Source organism: Kogia breviceps, chromosome X (genome assembly GCF_026419965.1).
Source record: "Kogia breviceps isolate mKogBre1 chromosome X, mKogBre1 haplotype 1, whole genome shotgun sequence".
Classification (NCBI taxonomy): domain Eukaryota; kingdom Metazoa; phylum Chordata; class Mammalia; order Artiodactyla; family Physeteridae; genus Kogia; species Kogia breviceps.
In genome coordinates this window covers 38,338,286-38,359,869 of record NC_081330.1, presented here as the reverse complement: position 1 = coordinate 38,359,869, position 21,584 = coordinate 38,338,286, and the positions used below count along the sequence as shown (strand labels likewise).

The window sequence follows — 21,584 nt, the reverse complement described above, 5'->3', positions numbered from 1 at the left end:
AAGTAGGCATAGAGGGAAATTTCCTGAACATAATGAAGGCTATATATGACAAACCCACAGCCAACATCATCCTCAATGGTGAAAAACTGAAACCATTTCCACTAAGATCAGGAACAAGACAAGGTTGCCCACTCTCACCACTCTTATTCAACATAGTTTTGGAAGTTCTAGCCACAGCAATCAGAGAAGAAAAAGAAATAAAAGGAATCCAAATCGGAAGAGAAGAAGTAAAGCTGTCACTGTTTGCAGATGACATGATACTATACATAGAGAATCCTAAAGATGCTACCAGAAAACTAGAGCTAATCAATGAATTTGGTAAAATAGCAGGATACAAAATTAATGCACAGAAATCTGTGGCATTCTTATACACTAATGATGAAAAATCTGAGAGTGAAATTAAGAAAACACTCCCATTACCATTGCAACAAAAGAATAAAATATCTAGGAATAAACCTACCTAAGGAGACAAAAGACCTGTTTGCAGAAAATTATAAGACACTGATAAAAGAAATTAAAAATGATACAAGTAGATGGAGAGACATACCATGTTCTTGGATTGGAAGAATCAACATTGTGAAAATGACTCTACTACCCAAAGCAATCTACAGATTCAATGAAATCCCTATCAAACTACCACTGGCATTTTTCATGGAACTAGAACAAAAACTTTCATAATTTGTATGGAAACACAAAAGACCCCGAATAGCCAAAGCAATCTTGAGAACGAAAAATGGAGCTGGAGGAATCAGGCTCCCTGACTTCAGACTATACTACAAAGCTACAGTAATCAAGACAGCATGGTACTGGCACAAAAACAGAAATATAGATCAATGGAACAGGATAGAAAGCCCAGAGATAAACCCACACACACATGGTCACCTTATCTTTGATAAAGGAGGCAAGAATATACAGTGGAGAAAAGACAGCCTCTTCAATAAGTGGTGGTGGGAAAACTGGACAGGTAGATGTAAAAGTATGAGATTAGAACACTCCCTAACACCATACACAAAAATAAACTCAAAATGGGTTAAAGACCTAAATGTAAGGCCAGACACTATCAAACTCTTAGAGGAAAACATAGGCAGAACACTCTATGACATAAATGACACTAAGTTCTTTTGAGGAGATAGACTTTACAGTAGCTAACACTATATGTTGAATGTTAACAGGCACCCAGTAAAGACTGGTTGGCATCTATTTTTTGGCAAACATTTCTTTATGATCTGGTTCGAGTGAAAAGGACAATGTGTGCTGGTGGTAAGATATGGAATCTAGCAGAGTAAGCCATGAATTGCACACACATAGTCAACATCAAATAGGCTGCTGTCTAGACAGAAGAGCTGATATAGTTTTGATTTGCTAATACTAAAAGCCAAACTACAGTATCAATCCCAACAGCACAATATTTAAGTGGGGGGAAATACCTGCAGCCTTTATTGCCACCAAAGATTAAATATTAACTGTAAATATTACTCTAACAAACACCATCAAAATTTGTAGGTAATGTATAATCCAAAAACAGCATACTGAAGATAGGGTCATTCAATCAAAAGGAATCCTGACATTGCATTCCTATTCCTTGTAATGATGATGGTCGAAAACTTGTACCTCTTCTACCTTCCTCTGCAGCATGCCTATAAGGGGAAAAGGCACACATCATTACTCAGAGGACAAAATATCCCAGGAACATAACTTACTTTCTCCCTTCAACATATGATTGACAAAACTTTACATGTCATTTTTTTTTTTTTTTTTTTGGCCACGCTGTGCACCTTGCAGGATCTTAGTTCCCCGACCAGGGATTGAACCTGTGCCACCTGCAGTGGAAGTGCAGAGTCTTAACCACTGGACAGCCAGGGGAGTCCCATACATGTCAATTTTAATAGCTTTAAGTATTAGAAAATACAGAGGAAGAGTAAAACATGCCTCTGTCTGGTTGGAAACTATTGCACAATACTGTTCTTGATTTGCTCTCCCTAGCTTTCAGGAAAGTAACAGTCTACCTGACATTTGTATTTTGTTGAAGAGAAGTGTTAACTGCTTTTTACTCATTACAGCCTAAAAGGGTCATACAGGATGGTCATGAAATTGAATGTGTAGATTTTGGTAGGTCTTTGCTGCCTATAAGCAAATTAGTACACTGAATATTTTCACATTTCAGTTCCTTTCTAATGATTTATTTAACTTGGTGGTCCTTAATTTGCTCAGGGGCAGAACAACACAAAATACCATTAGTTTCACCATATAGAACAGTAACTTTCTGCAGTAAAAATAAGCTGTTGGAGTAAGTATGATAATCTGAGTTTTTCTGTTAATGTGCACAAATAAATTTGGTCATTTGTTTTAGTATTCATTAATGCTCACTGGTTGATAAGCAATAACTGGTGCCAAAAATTTAAGGAAAACTTTACAAGAGAAAAACTGAAAAATGTCGAACAATATAATTTAATTTTCTTCAGTCAATTGGAAAAGAACCAATGTTTTGCAGTTTTTGAGGTATAATACCTCATTCTATCTTATGATGTATAGGCATTCCGTAAGATCACACCTTTTAAGAACAAATGATTTAAATGATGGTTGTCTACTGAAAGGCTAGGAGAACAGTCTGGGAAAACACATCTCCTTTCTGTTGTAATAACTAAGTGCAGGGACCAATTTTTCCCCCTGAATAACATTTTTCAACATGACAGAAACATAAATGAGCACTACAACAAACCATTAACTTGAGGCCAGAAGTGTCAACATAAGCACAAACTACTTAATTTGCTGATTGATACATATTAAATGCAAAAGAGTACTTTTATAAACATTTTAAAAAATCAATGAAATGTTGAGAAACACAAGTCAGCATTATTAAGAGAGGCTTACCATAAATATTTTGTCATGGCTTCAAACTGAATTCTCAAGACTATCTCTGTATTAACATACTTTACACTTTTCAGGAGTTTCATTACTTAAGGGCAAAAACTGCACCTAGGCACTTAACTGCCCAGAGTTCTGGTCCCATGATATGTGTCAGTGATTGTCCCTGCAGGCCTATTAAATTACACATCATACTAGAAGTAAAATGCTAGTAATAGTCAAAATTCGATGGGAGGTAAGAACTATGCCATATACATTTGACATTATTAAAAAAGTAACTGTACTGAACAATATGAAAGTGAAATTAATAAAACAACTCTATTCACAGTAGCATAAAAAAGAATTAAAACACTCAGGAATAAACTTAGCAAATGAACTATAAGACTTGTACACTGGAAACTATAAATCATTGCTAAGAGAAACTAAAGAAGATCTAAAAAAATGAAGAGATATTCCATGTTCATGGATTGAAAGACTCAATAGTGTTAAGATGTAAATTCTCCACAAATTGATCTACAAATTCAATGCAATGCCTATGAAAATTTCAGAAGGCTACTTTTGTAGATATAGACAAGCTTTAAAATTTACATGGAAAGACAAAGGACCCAGAATAGCCAAAGCAATCTGAAAAAGAATAATAAATTGCAGGAATTACACTACCCAATTTTAAAACATACTACAAAGCTACAGTAATCGAGACAGCATGGTATTAGCATAGGATAGCCATAGAGATCAATGGACCAGAAATGAAGTCCACAAATAAAACCTTATATTTATGGTCAATTCATTTTTAACAAAGGTGCCAAGACAGTACAATGGGGGGGGAAGCATAGTCCTTTTCAGCAAATAATACAGGGACAACTGCATATCTACATGGAACTGAAGTTGACCCCCTACCTCTAACTATGAACAAAAATCAACTCAAACTTCTGTAATAACCTATATGGGAAAGAATCTGAAAAAGAATAGATATATGTATATGTATAACTAAATCACTTTGCTGTACACCTGAAACTAACACAACATTGTAAATAAACTATACTCCAATATAAAATAACAATTTAAAAAAATCTCTCAAACTCTTAAAATTCCTCAAGAAAAATCTAGCAAACCAAATCCAACAACATATAAAAGGAACTAGAAACCAGGACCAAGTAGAATTTATTCCATGAATGTAAGGTTGAATCAATGTTTAAAAATGTGTCAATGTAATCCACCATATCAACAAGTTAAAGAAGAAAAATCATATGATTATATCAATTGATGTAGAAAAAGCATTTGACAAAATCCAGTACTCATTAATAATAAAAATTAATGATAAAAAATCAGGAAAAGAGTGGAATTACCTCAATTTCATAAAAAGCATCTACAAAAAAACCTATACCTAAAATCATACTTCCAGTGAAAGACTAAACTCAGAAGCAAGGCAAAGATGTTTGCTCCCACCACTCTTATTCAACATGGTCCTGAAGTTCTAACCAGTGTAATGTGAGAAAAAGACATAAATAACATACAGATGGGGAAGGAAAAAATAAAATTGTCCCTTTTTGCAGACGATGTAACTACCTATGTAGAAAATCCCGAGTAATCAAAAACAAAACCAAACCCCAAAATACCAAACTCCTAGAAGTGAGTTCAGCAGGCATACAAGATCAACATATTAAAATTGTGTTTTTATGTACTAAAAATGAACATGTGGAAACCAGAATTTAAAACGCAGTATCATTTACAATCACTACAAATAAAATGAAATACTTAGGTATAAGTCTGACAAAACCAAAACATATACATGATGTGGGTGCTGAAAATTACAAAATGCTGATGAAAGAGCTCAAAGAAGACCTAAATAAATATTGAGACATACTATGTTCATGGATGAGAAGAATCAACACAGTAAAGATGTCAATTTTCCCCCAAACTGATCTATAAATTTAATGTAATTCCTATCAAGTCCTAGCAAATTTTTATGGAAATGCAAAAGAATTAAAATAGCTAAAACAACCTTGATGGAGAAAAATAAAGTGGGAGAAATTACTCTCCAAGATATTAAGGCTTACTATACAGCTACATTGATTAAGAGAGTGTAGTATTGGTGGAGGGAAAGACATATAGATCTACGGAATAGAGATCCCAGAAAACAATTTGATATCCATAGAGGGAAAAAAAAGTTGATCTAAACCTCACATCTTATACAAAAATTAACTCAAAATGGATCACAGCCTTAAATATAAAATATAAAACAATAAAACTTGTAGGAAAAAACAGAGGAGAAAATTGGGGGTATATATGACTATGCAAAAAGTTCTTAGACTTCACACTAAAAGCATGATCCATAAAAGGAAAAATTGATAAACTGGACTTAATTTTAAAAACTTTTGTCCTGTGAACAACTCTGTTAAGAAGAGACAAGGTACAGAGTAGGAGAAAATATATGCAAACCACATAGCTAGTAAAGGACTAGCATCTAGAATATATAATGAACTCTCAAAACAACAGTAAAAAAAATCCAATTAGAAAATGGACAAAAGGCAAGAACTGACATTTCATCAGAGAGGATATACTCATGACAAATAAGCACATGAAAAGATGTTCAACATCATTAGCCATTAGGAAAATGCAAATTAAAACTTCAGTGATCTCACTACACATCTATCAGAATGGTTAAAATGAAAAAAAAAGGTGAAAATACCAAATGTTGAGGACGCAGACAAATTAGATTACTCATACTTTGCTGGTGGGTATGTAAAATGGTACAGTCTCTCTGGAAAATAGTATAACAGTTTTTTAAAATAAAACTGAAGACACAACTACCATATGACCTAGCAAATGCAGTCTTGGGCATCTATCCAAGAGAAATGAAAACTTATGTTCACACAAGACTCTGTACATAAACATTCATAGAAGCTTTACTCATAAGTAGCCAAAAGCTGGAAACATCTAAGATGTACTACAACAGGTAAATGTGTAAACAGACTGTAGTACATCTAAACCATGGAAAACTACTCAGCAACAAAAAGGATCAAACCACTGATACATATAGCAATTTAGATGAATCTCTGGGGAATTATGCTGAGTGAAAAACAGCCAACCCCTAAAGGTTACATGCTATATGATTTCATCTTATATAGTATTTTGAAATGATAAAATTTCAGAAAGGGAGAATAGATTAGTGGTTGCCAAGAATTAGGGGGCAGGGAGAAGGGGGGGATATGGTGGGAGGAAGGTGGGTGTGGCAATAAAAGGGGAATATGAGGAATTCTTGTAGTAATGGGACTATTCTGTATTTTTACTATGGTTGTGGCTATACAAACCTACACATGTGATAAAATTGTATATGACTAAACACACACACACACAAGTAAAACTGTAGAAATCTGAACAAGACAAATTTTATCAATGTTAATACCCCAGTTGCAATACAGTACTACAGTTTTGTAAGATGCTATCACTGGGGAGAACTAGGTAAACTATAAATAGGAACTCTATATTATTTCTTCAGGACCTATATTATTCCTTACACTAAATGTGAATCCACATTACCTCAATAAAAATTTCAATTAGTGTAAAAAACTAACCTACACAAACAAGGTTATGATTCCCAATTTCTTCTAGAAGTGCCTGCTGAGTAGGCACATAATATGACCCCAAATTTATGTGAGGCAAGAGTTTTAACATTTATTCTCACTGCTTGATATGGTTGGCCATCTTTTCAGCTTGCAATATGGGTTTCCTCATTGTTGCATGCCTGCTAAGCCAAAGACAGATTTTAAGGTTTTAGTTACTGTAGAATATACTTCACTATTAGGTTAGGCTGCTGTTTAAAAGCAACCCTGAAATCTCAGGAGTTTAACCTAATTAAGGTTTATTTCTCATTCAAAAAGGGGAAGAAGGAGGTAGGAAGGGGGAGAGAGGGGAAGGGAGGGAGGAAGAAAGGAAGAGAGGGAAGGAGGGGGAAAAAGAGAGAGAGAGAGAAAAAAAAAACAGTCCTCCTACTTGTCATAGGTACTTTTTTTTTTTTTTTTTTTTTTTTTTTTTTTTTTTTTTTTGTGGTACACGGGCCTCTCACTGTTGTGGCCTCTCCCTTTGCGGAGCGCAGGCTCCGGATGCACAGGCTCAGTGGCCATGGCTCACGGGCCCAGCCGCTCCGCAGCATGTGGGATCTTCCCAGACCGGGGCACGAACCCGTGTCCCCTGCATCAGCAGGCGGATTCTCAACCACTGCGCCACCAGGGAAGCCCTGTCATAGGTACTTTTAAGAAGATTCCCAGGTTATTGAAACTAAAGTAACACTCAGCATAAATATACTTGAATTCTTACTGCTAATTGTGATCTGATGGGAAGAACAGTGTTTCTAGAAACATATGAAGCTCTCCACTCTGCCATGAGGATTCTCATCCTGACCTCACCACTGATACATTAAGGTGGTGATTGGGGAGACCTTCAAGATGGTGGAAGAGTAAGACATGGAGATCACCTTGCTCCCCACAAATACTTCAAAAATACATCTACATGTGGAACAACGCCTACAGAACACCTACTGAACATTGGCAGAAGACCTCAGACTTCCCAAAAGGCAAGAAAATTCCCACATACCTGGCCATGTGGCTGAAAGGGTCTTGGTGCTCTGGCCTGAGCCTCTGAGGTGGGAGAGCTGAGTTCAGGATACTGGACCATCAGAGACCTCCTGGCCCCATGTAATATCAATCAGCAAGAGCTCTCCCAGAGAACTCCGCTTCAATCCTAAGACCCAGCTCCACCCTACAGCCAGCAAGCTCCAGTGCTCGATGCCCCATGCCAAACAACTAGCAAGAGAGGAACACAGCCCCACTCATTAGCAGAGAGGCTGCCTAAAATCATACTAAGTTCACAGACACACCAAAACACACCACTGGACGCATCCCTGCCCAACAGAAAGACAAGATCCAGCGTCATCCACCAGAACAGAGGCACCAGTCCCCTCCATCAGGAAGCCTACACAACCCACTGAACCAACCTTACCCGCTGGGGGCAGACACCAAAAACAACAGGAAATATGAACTTTCACCCTGTGAAAAGGAGACCCCAAACACAGAAAGATAAGCAAAATGAGAAGACAGAGAAATATGCAGCAGATGAGGGAGCAAGGTAAAAACCCAGCAGACCAAACAAATGAAGAGGAAATAGGCAGTCTACCTGAAAAAGAATTCAGAGTAATGACAGTAAAGATGATCAAAAATCTTGTAAATAGAATGGAGAAAATACAAGAAACATTTAACAAGGACCTAGAATAACTAAATAGCAAACAAACAAGGATGAACAACACAATAAATGAAATTTAAATTTCTCTAGAAGGAATCAATAGCAGAATAATGGAGGCAGAAGAACAGATACATGACCAGGAAGAAAAAGAGTAGAAATAACTACAGCAGAGCAGAATAAAGAACAAAGAACGAAAAAGAATTGAGGGCACTCTCTGAGACCTCTGGGACAACATTAAATGCACCAACATTCGAATTATAGGGGTCCCAGAAGAAGAAGAGAAAAACAAGGGGTATGAGAAAGTATTTGAAGAGATTATAGTTGAAAACTTCCTTAATATGGGAAAGGAAATAGTCATTCAAGTCCAGGAAGTGTAGAGAGTCCCATACAGGATAAATCTAAGGAGAAACACATATTAATCATACCATCAAAACAGTACTACAGTTTTGTAAGATGCTATCACTGGGGAGAACTAGGTAAACTATAAATAGGAACTCTATATTATTTCTTCAGGACCTATATTATTCCTTACACTAAATGTGAATCCACATTACCTCAATAAAAATTTCAATTAGTGTAAAAAACTAATATTAATCATATTAATCAAACCATATTAATCAAACCATCAAAAATTAAATACAAAGAAAAAATATTAAAAGCAGCAAGGGAAAAGCAACAAATAACATACAATGGAATCCCCATAAGGTTAACAGCTAAGCAGAAACTCTGCAAGCCAGAAGGGAGTGGCAGGACATTTTTAAAGTGATGAAAGGGAAAAACCCACAAGCAAGATTACTCTACCCACCAAGGATCTCATTCAGATTCGACAGAGAAATTAAAACCTTTACAGACAAGCAAAAGCTAAGAGAATTCAGCACCACCAAACCAGCTTTATAAAAAATGCTAAAGGAACTTCTCTAGGCAGGAAACACAAGAGAAGGAAAAGACCTACAGTAACAAACCCAAAACAATTAACAAGTGGTAATAGGAAAATGCATATTGTTAATTACCTTAAAAGTAAATGTATTAAATGCTCCAACCAAAAGACATAGACTGGCTGAATGGATACAACAACAAGACCTATATATATGCTGTCTACAAGAGACCCACTTCAGACATAGGGACACATACAGACTGAAAGTGAGGGGATGGAAAGAGATATTCCATGCAAATGGAAATCAGAAGAAAGCTGGGGTGGCAATTCTCACATGAGACAAAATAGACTTTAAAATAAAAACTATTACAAGAGACAAAGAAGGACACTACATAATGATCAAAGGATCAATCCAAGAAGAAGATATAACAATTGTAAATATTTGTGCACCCAGCATAGGAGCACCTCAATATATAAGGCAAATGCTAAGAGCCTTAAAAGGGGAAATTGACAGTAACACAATCATAGTAGGGGACTTTAACACCCCACTTTCACCAATGGACAGATCAACCAAAATTAAAATAAATAAGGAAACACAAACTTTAAATGATACATTAAACAGGATGGACTTAATTGTTATTTATAGCACATGCCATCCAAAAACAACAGAATATACTTTCTTCTAAAGTGCCCATGGAACATTCTCCAGGATAGATCACATCTTGGGTCACAAATCAAGTTTTAGAAAATGTAAGAAAATTGAAATCATATCAGGCATCGTTCTGACCACAATGCTATGAGACTAGATATCAAATACTGGAAAAAAATGTAAAAAATACAAGCCCATGGAGGCTAAACAATAAGCTACTCAATAGGCAAGAGATCACTGAAGAAATCAAAGAGGAAATCAAAAAATACCTAGAAACAAATGACAATGAAAACATGACAACACACAACCTATGGGATGCAGCAAAAGCAGTTCTAAGAGGGAAGTTTATAGCAATACAATCCTACCTCAACAAACAAGAAACATCTCAAATAAACAACCTAAACTTACATCTAAAGCAATTAGAGAAAGAAGAATGAAAAAATACCCAAAGTTAGCAGAAGGAAAGAAACCATAAAGATCAGGTCAGAAATAAATGAAAAAGAAATGAAGGAAACAATAGCAAAGGTCAATAAAACTAAAGCTGGTTCTCTGAGAAGATAAACAAAATTGATAAGTCATTAGCCAGACTCATCAAGAAAAGAAGGGAGAAGACTCAAATCCATAGAATTAGAAATGTAAAAGGAGAAGTAACAACGGACACTGCAGAAATACAAAGGACCATGAGAGATTACTACAAGCAACTCTATGCCAGTAAAATGGACAACCTGGAAGAAATGGACAACTGTTAGAAAAGCACAACCTTCCGAGGCAGAACCAGGAAGAAATAGAAAATATAAACAGCCCAGTCACAAGCACTGAAATTGAGAATGTGATTAAAAATGCCCCAACAAACAAAAGCCCAGGATCAGATGGCTTCACAGGCGAATTCTATCGAATATTTAGAGAAGAGATAAAACCTATCCTTCTCAAACTCTTCCAAAAGATAGCAGAGGAAGGAACACTCCCAAACATTCTACGAGGCCACCATCACCCTGATACCAAAACCAGACAAAGATGACACAAAGAAAGAAAACTACAGGCCAATATCATTGGTGAACACAGATGCAAAAATCCTCAACAAAATACTAGCAAACAGAATCCAGCAGCACATTAAAAGGATCATACACCATGATCAAGTGGGATTTATCCCAGGAATGCAAGAATTCTTCAATATGTGCAAGTCAATCAATGTGATACACCATATTAACAAATTGAAGGGTAAAAACCATATGGTAATCTCTATAGATGCAGAAAAACCTTTCGACAAAATTCAACACCCATTCATGATAAAATCTCTCCAGAAAGTAGGCACAGAGGGAACTTTCCTCAACCAAATAACAGCCATATATGACAAACCCACAGCAAACATCATTCTCAGTGGTGAATAGCTGAAACCATTTCCACCAAGATCAGGAACAAGACAGGTTGCCCACTCTCACCACTCTTATTCAACATAGTTTTGGAAGTTCCAGCCACAGCAATCAGAGAAGAAAAAGAAATAAAAGGAATGCAAATTGGAAAAGAAGAAGTAAAACTGTCACTGTGGGCAGATGACAAGATACTATATAGAGAGAATCCTAAAGACGCTACCAAAAAACTACTAGAGCTAATCAATGATTTTGGTAAAGTAGCAGGATACAAAATTAATGCACAGAAATCACTTGCATTTCTATACACAAATGATGAAAAATCTGAAAGAGAAATTAAGGAAACACTCCCATTTACCACTGCAACCAGAAGAATAAAATACGTAGGAATAAACCTACCTAAGGAGACAAAAGACCTGGATGCAGGAAACTATAAGACACTGATGAAAGAAATTAAAAATGATACAAACAGATGGAGAGATATACCATGTTCTTGGATTGGAAGAACCAGCATTGTGGAAATGACTATACCACCCAAAGCAATCTACAGATTCAGTGCAATCCCTATCAAACTACCAATGGCGTTTTTCACAGAACTAGAAGAAAAAATTTTACAATTTGTATGGGAACACAAAAGACCCCGTATAGCCAAAGCAATCTTAAGAAAGAAAAATGGAGCTGGAGGAATCAGACTCCTGGACTTCAGACTATACTACAAAGCTACAGTCATCAAGACAGTACGGTACTGGCACAGAAACAGAAATATAGATCAATGGGACAGGATAGAAAGCCCAGAGATAAACCCACGCACCTATGGTCAGCTTATTTTTGATAAAGGAAGCAAGAATATACAACAGAGAAAAGACAGCCCCTTCAATAAGTGGTGCTGGGATAACTGGACAGCTACATACAAAAGAATGAATTTAGAACACTTCCTCACACCATACACAAAAATAAACTCAAAATGGGTTAAAGACATAAATGTAGGGCCAGACACTACAAAACTCTTAGAGGAAAACAGGAAGAACACTCTTTGACATAAATCACAGCAAGATCCTTTTTGACCCACCTCCTAGAGAAATGGAAATAAAAACAAAAACAAACAAGTGGGACCTAATTAAACTTCAAAGCTTTTGCACAACAAAGGAAACCATAAACAAGACCAAAAGACAACCCTCAGAATGGCAGAAAATATTTGCAAATGAAGCAACTGACAAAGGATTAATCTCCAAAATATACAAGCAGCTCAATATCAAAAAAACAAACAACCCAACCCCAAAATGGGCAGAAGATCTAAATAGATATTTCTCCAAAGAAGATATACAGATTGCTAACAAACACACAAAAGGATGCTCAACATTACTAATCATTAGAGAAATGCAAATCAAAACTACAATTAGGTATCACCTCACACCAGTCAGAATGGCCATCATCAGAAAAATCTACAAACAATAAATGCTGGAGAGGGTGTGGAGAAAAGGGTACCCTCTTGCACTGTTGGTGGGAATGTAAATTGATACAGCCACTATGGAGAACAGTATAGTGGTTCCTTAAAAAACTACAAATAGAACTACCATATGATGCAGCAATCCCACTACTGGGCATATACCTTGAGAAAACCATAATTTAAAAAGAGTCATGCACTCCAATGTTCACTGCAGCACTATTTACAATAGCCAGGACATGGAAGCAACCTAAGTGTCCATCGACAAATGAATGGATAAAGAAGATGTGGCACATATATGCAATGGAATATTACTCAGCCATAAAAAGAAATGAAATTGAGTTATTTGTAGTGATTTGGATGGACCTAGAGTCTGTCATACAGAGTGAAATAAGTCAGAAAGAGAAAAACAAATACTGTATGCCAACACATATATATGGAATCTAAAAAAAAATGGTTCTGATGAACCTAGGGGCAGGACAGGAATAAAGACGCAGATGTAGAGAATGGACTTGAGGACATGGGGAGGGGGAAGGGTAAGCTGGGACAAAGTGAGAGAGTGGCATGGACATATATACACTGCCAAATGTAAAATAGGTAGCTAGTGGGAAGCAGCTGCACAGCACAGGGAGATCAGCTTGTTGCTTTGTGGCCACCTAAAGGGGTGGGATAGGGAGGGTCGGAGGGAGACGCAAGAGGGAGGAGATATGGGGATATAGGTATACATATAGATGATTCACTTTGTTATACAGCAGAAACTAACACAACATTGTAAAGCAATTTTACTCCAATAAAGATGTTTAAAAAAAGTTGGTGATGACAAGACACTCTGCTTCTATATAGCACTACCCTTCACACAAAATTAATAAAAAAATACATTCAAAGGAAAGGAATAGAAATAAAAGATGGTGAAGGTATCGTGAGTTCTTGGAGGCAGGGGCAAGAGGGGGACAAGATAGTAGAATTATTGCCTTTGAAGTCGTCCTCAGACAGTAATCCTGTTGAAATGTTACTTACTATTCAAGTCTCATTTCAAATTCTAGCTCTTCTAGGGAATCAACTAAAGATAGGTTTCTCTTTCTTTACTGCTCCCTACACATGCACTTTGAACCTTTTTGAGGCAGAGGTGCATGCCATTGATTTTTTTCACCTCCTACGCTGATTAACACAGCACCTTGGCACATAGTAGGTGCTTTGTATTGAGAGTCACTACTCTCTGGTTTTGACTTGTATCTAAAATAACACTTTCCATTATACAGCACTTGAGTTTTCAAAATGCCTATGCAGATTACCTTATTTGATTCCCACAGTAACCTAGGATGAAGAGAATAACTAAAAACTCAAGAAGGTTCAGTGGCTTCCCAAAGGCCAAAACTAATGAAAATTGACACTAGGACTCATATCTTCAGACTCCCATCTAAGAGCGCTTTTTCTGTTACAGTGCATCTGTTTGTCAAATGCTGGGAAAATTTTAAATAAAAAGTACTATCTGGCACCACAGCATAACACTGTTTGTTGTCCCTTCAAACACTGAAGTGCTCAAAATAGGACAGGCCTATCTGAATCCCAACTGGGGAGATTTCATTGGTGAAATATTATCAGGCCACTTTATCTATGAGGTAGCCATAGAGCGTGGGCCCCAAAACTGCATTATAGCAAGGCTTCAGTATATTTATAGTTTTTAGTCACTAACAGGAAGAAAATTGCTTTGGAGAAAAATCTGTATATCTCACAAACAATATAAATTCTGCTATTTGGGAGTGATTTAAATCATGTTACATATAATTCATCTAGGGAGACTCTCCAGCTTGAGGAAATTCACTTGGGCACAAAATGTACATAAGGAGGATTAGTGAGAAATCTAATTTTGCAGATGTATTGAGTGTATTTCAAATCTGGATTTACATATAGAAAGGAAGTTTGGGAAGAGGAGCTCTGAGAATGTTAACCATCATGCACTCTTTCCTAACAGAAGCTGAAGTCTTGATCATTTTTAATCTCCGTATCCTAATCTAACCTACAAGAAATTCTTTATTTTTATTTATTTTTTTTTTACGGTACGCAGGCCTCTCACTGTTGTGGCCTCTCCCGTTGCGGAGCACAGGCTCCGGACGCGCAGGCTCAGCGGCCATGGCTCACGGGCCCAGCCGCTCCGTGGCATGTGGGATCTTCCCGGACCGGGGCACGAACCCGTGTCCCCTGCATCGGCAGGTGGACTCTCAACCACTGCGCCACCAGGGAAGCCCAAGAAATTCTTTAGAATTAAGGAACAATGGTGTGACAATAAATCTATTTTGTCTGTAAAGAGCAGCAGAGATGAGCAGATAGCTCATTAAACAATGGAAAGAAATAAAATACCTTTCAGTTAACCGCATTGGGAAGAAGCAAGTAAGTACCTGTCTCTGTTGAGCTTAACAGACCTTTAAAGTGAGTCTTTGTGTTGTTGCCACATCTCTGACAGATCAAAAGCATTTGCCTCTCAGGTATCTAAAGTGGAACATTATACTCCAGAACATAAGAGATGACCTCATCGATCAACCAATGTCACCAAGATTTCCCAAAGAATTTTAGAAAAAGAAGAGGTAAAAGAAACTAGCTCAATCAGTAAATCAGATTCTATGCTAGAAGATGAACTAGGAAGAAGACACTTTGATTGGAATCCAAAGGCATCTTTTGGCATCTCAGCATTAGATACTCTTCAGATATGAGAGGGCTGAAAGTAATCAATAAAAAAATTTTTAAAGCATTTCTTACCTGGACCAAAGCTTCTTAAAAAATACAGCATGGTAACTATAGTTAATAATACTGTATTGCATACTTGAAAGTTGCTAAGAGAGTGGATCTTAAAAGTTCTCACTGCACAAAAAACAATTTTTTTTCTATCTGTGTAAGGTGATGGATGTTGACTAGACTTATTGTGGTGATGGTTTGGCAATGTATACAAATATTGAATCATGCTGTGCACCTGAAGCTAATATAATGCTATATGTCAAATATACCTCAGTTTTTAAAAAAAGATTACAACATGTCCAGCCCTGAAAAATCTAATTTAAAATAATCCCTCAAACAATAAATATTAACATTGGGTAAAAATGAAGTATGATTATGATATATCACAAAAAGCTGCTTCTCTAAAATGATCCTGAAGGCGTTTTATGCAAGTTAGTAGAGTCACGCTAGACGACTAAGTATGTTTTATGCCAAAAATAAATAAGGTGTTCACAGACCACTGCTATTAGAACTACATTGTAGAAATATCACAAAATTCCTTACGGCATTTTTAGTTACTCTGAAGATTCTTCTCCTTCTGCCATAAATAGCAGTCTAAATGTTGTGAGCAGCTATTAAATAATTATGGGGTTCTAACCCATAGGAGACTGCAATGATTATGGATGAAATACATTTTAGTCATGAAGCTTTGGGACACTTCATGAAAGAAACAAATGCCATGAAAATACTCAAGGAACTTTCAAATAATGACTTGCATAAGATTTTCCACTGCCTATCCCTTTATTATGGTGTTTGATAAATATTAACAGACATGACAAGGTTTGGTATATGAAGAAACAAAAAACGTCTACCCTTCAGTCCTACCTCTCCCTCCTCTAAAAGAAGTAGCTCCATATATTTTAAATGAATAACAAATTGGCTCAGATTGACTGCCAACTCTGTCATAAGTGGTCCCAGCAGAGCTGGAGTTGCTGCAGTTTCAATGACTGCCAACTGAAAAGACAGATGTGTGACTGCAGCATTGCCATCAAGCCAACCTCAAAATAATGCCGTAAATTTGTATAAAGAGAAAGACAAGAGAGGGAACTAGTGTTTGACTATAGTTACTATTAACTCAATTAGCTATATTAATCATGAGGAAAAGAGGCATAGAAAATGTTAAAAAATGGATAAATATCAAGTTTTAAAACTGGTCAATAGCAGTACATGTTCAAACACTCCCTTAACTCAATACTCTTACACTTATCTCTTCCTAGTTTGGTTCCATCAGTCAGTTCTATATGGGTTAGAGGAAGAAAGGGGCCTGGTTCTCTGTTTACTCATAGATATTGAAAAGTTGATTGGACAGTGTAATATTTTAACATATAAACTTTAGTGTATGATTTTCAAATCACTTTTAAAGATAAGCTGATTTTTAAGTTAAGTACATAGCATAACAGTTATGTTTTATAGCAGAAAAAAATGTGTACTGTCATTAAAAATATCAAATCATAAAAATATTTCCCAGAAACCTTCCAAGATAGAGATTTTGGCTTTAAAATCATTTTTATTTAAAACAAACCTTACTGTTAGAGATTTCTCTTTAATTAAAAAAATTACATTATTTCTATTGTTAACATAACACATGTATTAGTTTTTTATAACTATTATTTGGATGTGAATAAAGAAATTCATTGAGAAGTTTAACCTTAAAACTTCTCAGTCCACAGACCATTTCAGCAGACATGACTCCTTAATAAAAAGTAAAATAAACCAACAACAAAAAAAACCCTTCTCTTAGCATAATTAAATCCTGCCACTCTCCATTCCTTGATCATGTCTTTCCCTGATATGAAAAGGAAAGGTTCCTTGTGGGAACAGCAAAAAAGGAGCCCACAGTATTAAGAATCACCAGGCTTTTTTCCATTATCGTGGCTTCCTCATCTCATTTGGGAACCTGTATGAGCTCTCATTGCCCCTCCAGCTCAACTCAAATTTTAGCAGAAAAGTAACTCCAAGTAATCATTACTCTCCATTGTCTTACCCTTTTTACTCTGTGTTGACTGAAACTTTACCCAGACATCTAGAACTTACATCCTACTCGAGTACTACCATTATCATACTTTGAAAACCCACGTCCTCTACTGTTAGGTAAATGATTAAGATTTGTTTTTATATCCAGTGATGCCTACATTAGAATTGTTTTAAGAGCATACCAGTAGAAAGAATACTGTTCTGATAACTAGGAAATTTAGATTCTGGTCCTAGCTCTGCCACTAATTAACTGTGTGTTCTTAGGGAAGTCATTTAACTTTTCTGAACCAGTTTCTTCATTTACATAATAAAGTAAGTTCTTTGTAGCACTAACAATCTTAATTTTATTAGTAGGAAAACACTGGCTGAGAGCCTTGAGATTTCATTTATGACAAAGAGGATCTCAGCCAAGAGAAAAAAAAAATCACTATAATCTTTCTTTACCTAATTACATTTTGACATCCCCCCAACTCTATCCAAGAAGCATTGCTCATTGTAGGAAAATACGCGACAGAGAGGAATACAACTGAGTCAAACTTTGTATGATCTCATTCCTCAGTGTTTTCTAGCCACTGACATTCTCCCACATCTCAGCTGTTCTTAACAACTTCTCTAGGTAAGTGGTTTTCAATGATAATCTATGCGGAACTGCTTTCTCTAGACTCATTTAATAGCTACCCTTTTTTGTTTGCTTTTTATTTTGTTTTTGTTTTTGGTTTTGCGGTACGCGGGCCTCTCACTGCTGTGGCCTCTCCCGTTGCGGAGCACAGGCTCCAGATGCACAGGCTCAGCGGCCATGGCTCACGGGCCCAGCCACTCAGCGGCATGTGGGATCTTCCCGGACCGGGGCATGAACCCGTGTCCCCTGCATCGGCAGGCGGACTCTCAACCACTGCGCCACCAGGGAAGCCCAATAGCTACCTTTTGAACCATATGACCCTTCTTGTCCTTCTCCCCACCTCACTCCTCCTATATACAGTAAACTCTGACAACCAGTTCTGCTGCTGTCATTTACTGACTACCAACCATGGGCCAGGCACTGCTCAAGGAAAGTTCAATTTTGCTTCCTTTAATCCTTACAAAAGCCCTAAAAGGTAAATACTAGCCCTCATTTTTAAAATAAGGAAACAGACTCATGGAGATTAAGTAACAATTAAGGTCACACAACTATTAAGTAGTAATACCTTGACTTGAATCCATATCTGTCTGACTCAGAAACCTCTCCCCCTCAGGTAATTAATACTAAAGCAATATAGAATTTTACCTCCCTCTGATGATTCAAAACACAGTTTAGAAAGGAATAGAACACAGGAAAGAAAGAAGTAAAGATGGATGATGATGATACAGGTATGTTTGGAAGGGAAAGAAGCAGAAGAAGTTCATGGCTGATGACCTCTATTAAATGTAGAGAATGAGGAATCTATAAAGCCAAACAAGATTTGTATTATTTTCATACTACGTCTTTAAAAGTAGTGACTCTGATTGGCTAACTAGCCCCCATTTGTCTCAATTACTGAGGTCTTAATATATTCCATATTTAGGCAAAAGTCTATAAAAATCACTTCCCACCAGCTTTTATTTTAAATCTATTAAAAAGTTGAGAGAATAGTAAAAGTCACAAACTTATATACCCTTTTCCTGGATTAACCCACTGTTACCATTTTGCCACAAATCACTCCATCTTTTTCTCTCCACAAATGATTTTGGTTGAACCACTTGAAACAGAACTAAAGATATGACACTTCTCTAAATAACATAGCATGCAGCTTCTAAGAATAAAAATATTTTCCTATATAACCACAATAAGACATATAAGAAACTAAAAAATTCCTTAATATTTAATGTGTAGTCCAAATTCAATTTCCCCAATTGTTCTAAATAATGTCTTCTTGGCTTTAATCCAGTATCTAATCAAAGTTAATATGGTAGACTTGATTGTTATATTTCTTTTAATCTACAAAATCCTCTTAATTTTTTTGTTTTGAATTTTTTTGGTTTCCCATGACTGATTTTTCAAGAGTCCAAGCCAATTATCTTTCAGAATGTCTCACGCATAGACTGATTATTTTCTTGTGACTTGATTCAGTTAAACATTTTTGGTAAGAACACTACAGTATCTTCCAGAATGTCTCACACATAGAATGTCTGATTATTTTCTTATTATTAGACTCAGGTTAAACATTTTTAAAAAGAATACTACATATGGGATATTGTGCACTTCTCATGTCAGATCAAGAGGCAAACAATGTCATTATCCCACTATTGGTGATATTAAATTTGATCACTTGATTGAAGTGGTACTTGTCAGCACTGTTGCAAAGGTACATTTGCTCCTTTGTAATTTTTAAGTAATGTATATAGTAATATTTTTGAGACTATGTAAATATCCTGTTCCCCAACAATTTTAAATTCAATGGTTTTAGCATTCCTTGATGACCCTTGCCTGAATCATTCAATCATTGAGCTGGGGCTACAACACGGTGGCTTTCTCATTAAATTGTACAATTAAAATGAGTGTATATAAATTAAATTAAAATGATGTATATAAATTATACCTAAATAAATTTTTAAAAATAATTCAGTAACTTGCAATTTATATTTGGTTCATTTCCTGCTAGTATATTTTTTCTGCTAAGAAATGACTGACAGTTGAAACATTTTATAAATGAGGCCGAGTACTCAAGATCAGGGAAAGCTTAATAAATGTATTCTGTTGAAAGTGTTTTTAATGGTGGTTCTCTAATCCTATCATTCCTTCTATAATTATTAGCTACCATGCTTCTATAAAGACTTTTCCCTGTACCTTCTATTTCTCTCTCTCTCTCTTTTTTTTTTTGGAGTATCACTGTGGACTCATAAGTTTTTTCTCCCTCAGTGTCTTATAATCCATCACTGTCATTATTCTTTTTGATGCTGAAACCTGATTTGGCCAGTAGAAGCCCATTAAAGCACAATCTTGTATCCTGATATAATCTCATAAGTCGTTGAACAATCTTTGTTTTCTGGCATGAAAAGTGCCAAACTCACCCTGTACTTTCCCTGCCTGAGACCTGAGATCAGATATTTCTCCAAGGTTCCTTTTAATCGTAATGGTATTTAGAAACCAAGATCTAGGTGTTAGATGTGCTCACTGCTATCAGGGTGTGTCATTGCTTCTTGGCCCCTTCCATGTACAGAAAAAGGAAATAGGAATTCATACTGATGTTTGCAATTCAAATTTATAATAAAAATATGAAAGGAAGAAAAATATATCTCTTATCTTTCAATGAAAATCTTGGTTTCTATTATCAATATACTCATGCATTTGCTTTCTACTATAATATATATAATGGTAGTAATATTATTATACCACATGCATATATAATACATAGTATAATTCTGAAACTAATGATAAACTTATTAAGATAGCTTAAGATTTCTTTGCAGTTCTTTTTATCATTAAGATTACATCCTAGCAAGGATGCATCATCAAGAACACTATGTTCAGAAGTTATCTGAGCTGCACGTTTATGTTATAGATTAGTTACACAGATTTATTTGTTTTCATTTTGTATTCAATTTTATTTATTTATTTATTTTTGGCTGTGTTGGGTCTTCGTTTCTGTGCAAGGGCTTTCTCTAGTTGCGGCAAGTGGGGGCCACTCTTCTTCACAGTGCGTGTGTATTCAATTTTAGCATTTGTCTTTCTTCCCATTATTTTTGGCTTAATTTAAATTTTTGAGTATTTAAACTTTTATATGGTCCAGAAGTCAAAATTGTATAAAAAGGTATACTCACAGAAGTACTGTTTCTATCCCTATCTCCTCCACCTCATTCCTAAACATCCCCTATTTTCATCAGTTTCTAGTTTATCCTTCCTGTGTTTCATTTTCTAAAAATAAGCAATTACGGTTCTTCAGAATTAATATAGACATAACATATGTTAAATAATACCCCTACAACTGAGCTCTTATTTGAGTGTGGTCATGGTGCACAAAACCTGACTTGTATCACATTTTCTACTTACAGATAACTTGGGGTACAAATAAACTCCCACCTGAAGTTTGATTAATCCATTGTAGAAAGTCCATATGCGCATTCAGAATTTTGCAAATCTGCTGGAGCTAAAAACACACACAGGATTTTTAGATTATGATTATTCTGATATGGTAAATAAAAACTAAACATAAAAAACTGAAATTAGGAAGTTATTTTCATTTCTTCTGGTAAGAAATTGACTGAGAATTGCTAAATATTAATTGCATGTTTTTTTGCTATTTTATGTTTGTAATGTTCATTACATCTATATATTAGTTAATCTATTTTGTAACTGTCAAGAATTCAATTTCTACAATTCAATAAAAAAGTGACTTCTATAGTACAAAAATAAGTAAAGAACATTAACAGACATTTGACAGGACAAGA

At 35.8% G+C, this 21,584-nt stretch overlaps 1 protein-coding gene across 1 annotated transcript in view; it reads right to left on the bottom strand.

The window, feature by feature from the left end:
- Positions 1-1,121: 1,121 nt before the first annotated feature.
- Positions 1,122-21,584, bottom strand: part of NUP62CL (nucleoporin 62 C-terminal like) — an 85,690-nt gene continuing 65,227 nt past the window's right edge. The window contains exons 9-10 of the mRNA XM_067022873.1: positions 21,217-21,283; positions 1,122-1,637 (exon numbers count right to left, since the gene is read on the bottom strand). Of these exons, the coding sequence (XP_066878974.1) occupies positions 1,576-1,637; positions 21,217-21,283 (129 nt within the window). The 3' untranslated portion in view covers positions 1,122-1,575. The remainder of the gene's footprint in view (positions 1,638-21,216; positions 21,284-21,584) is intronic.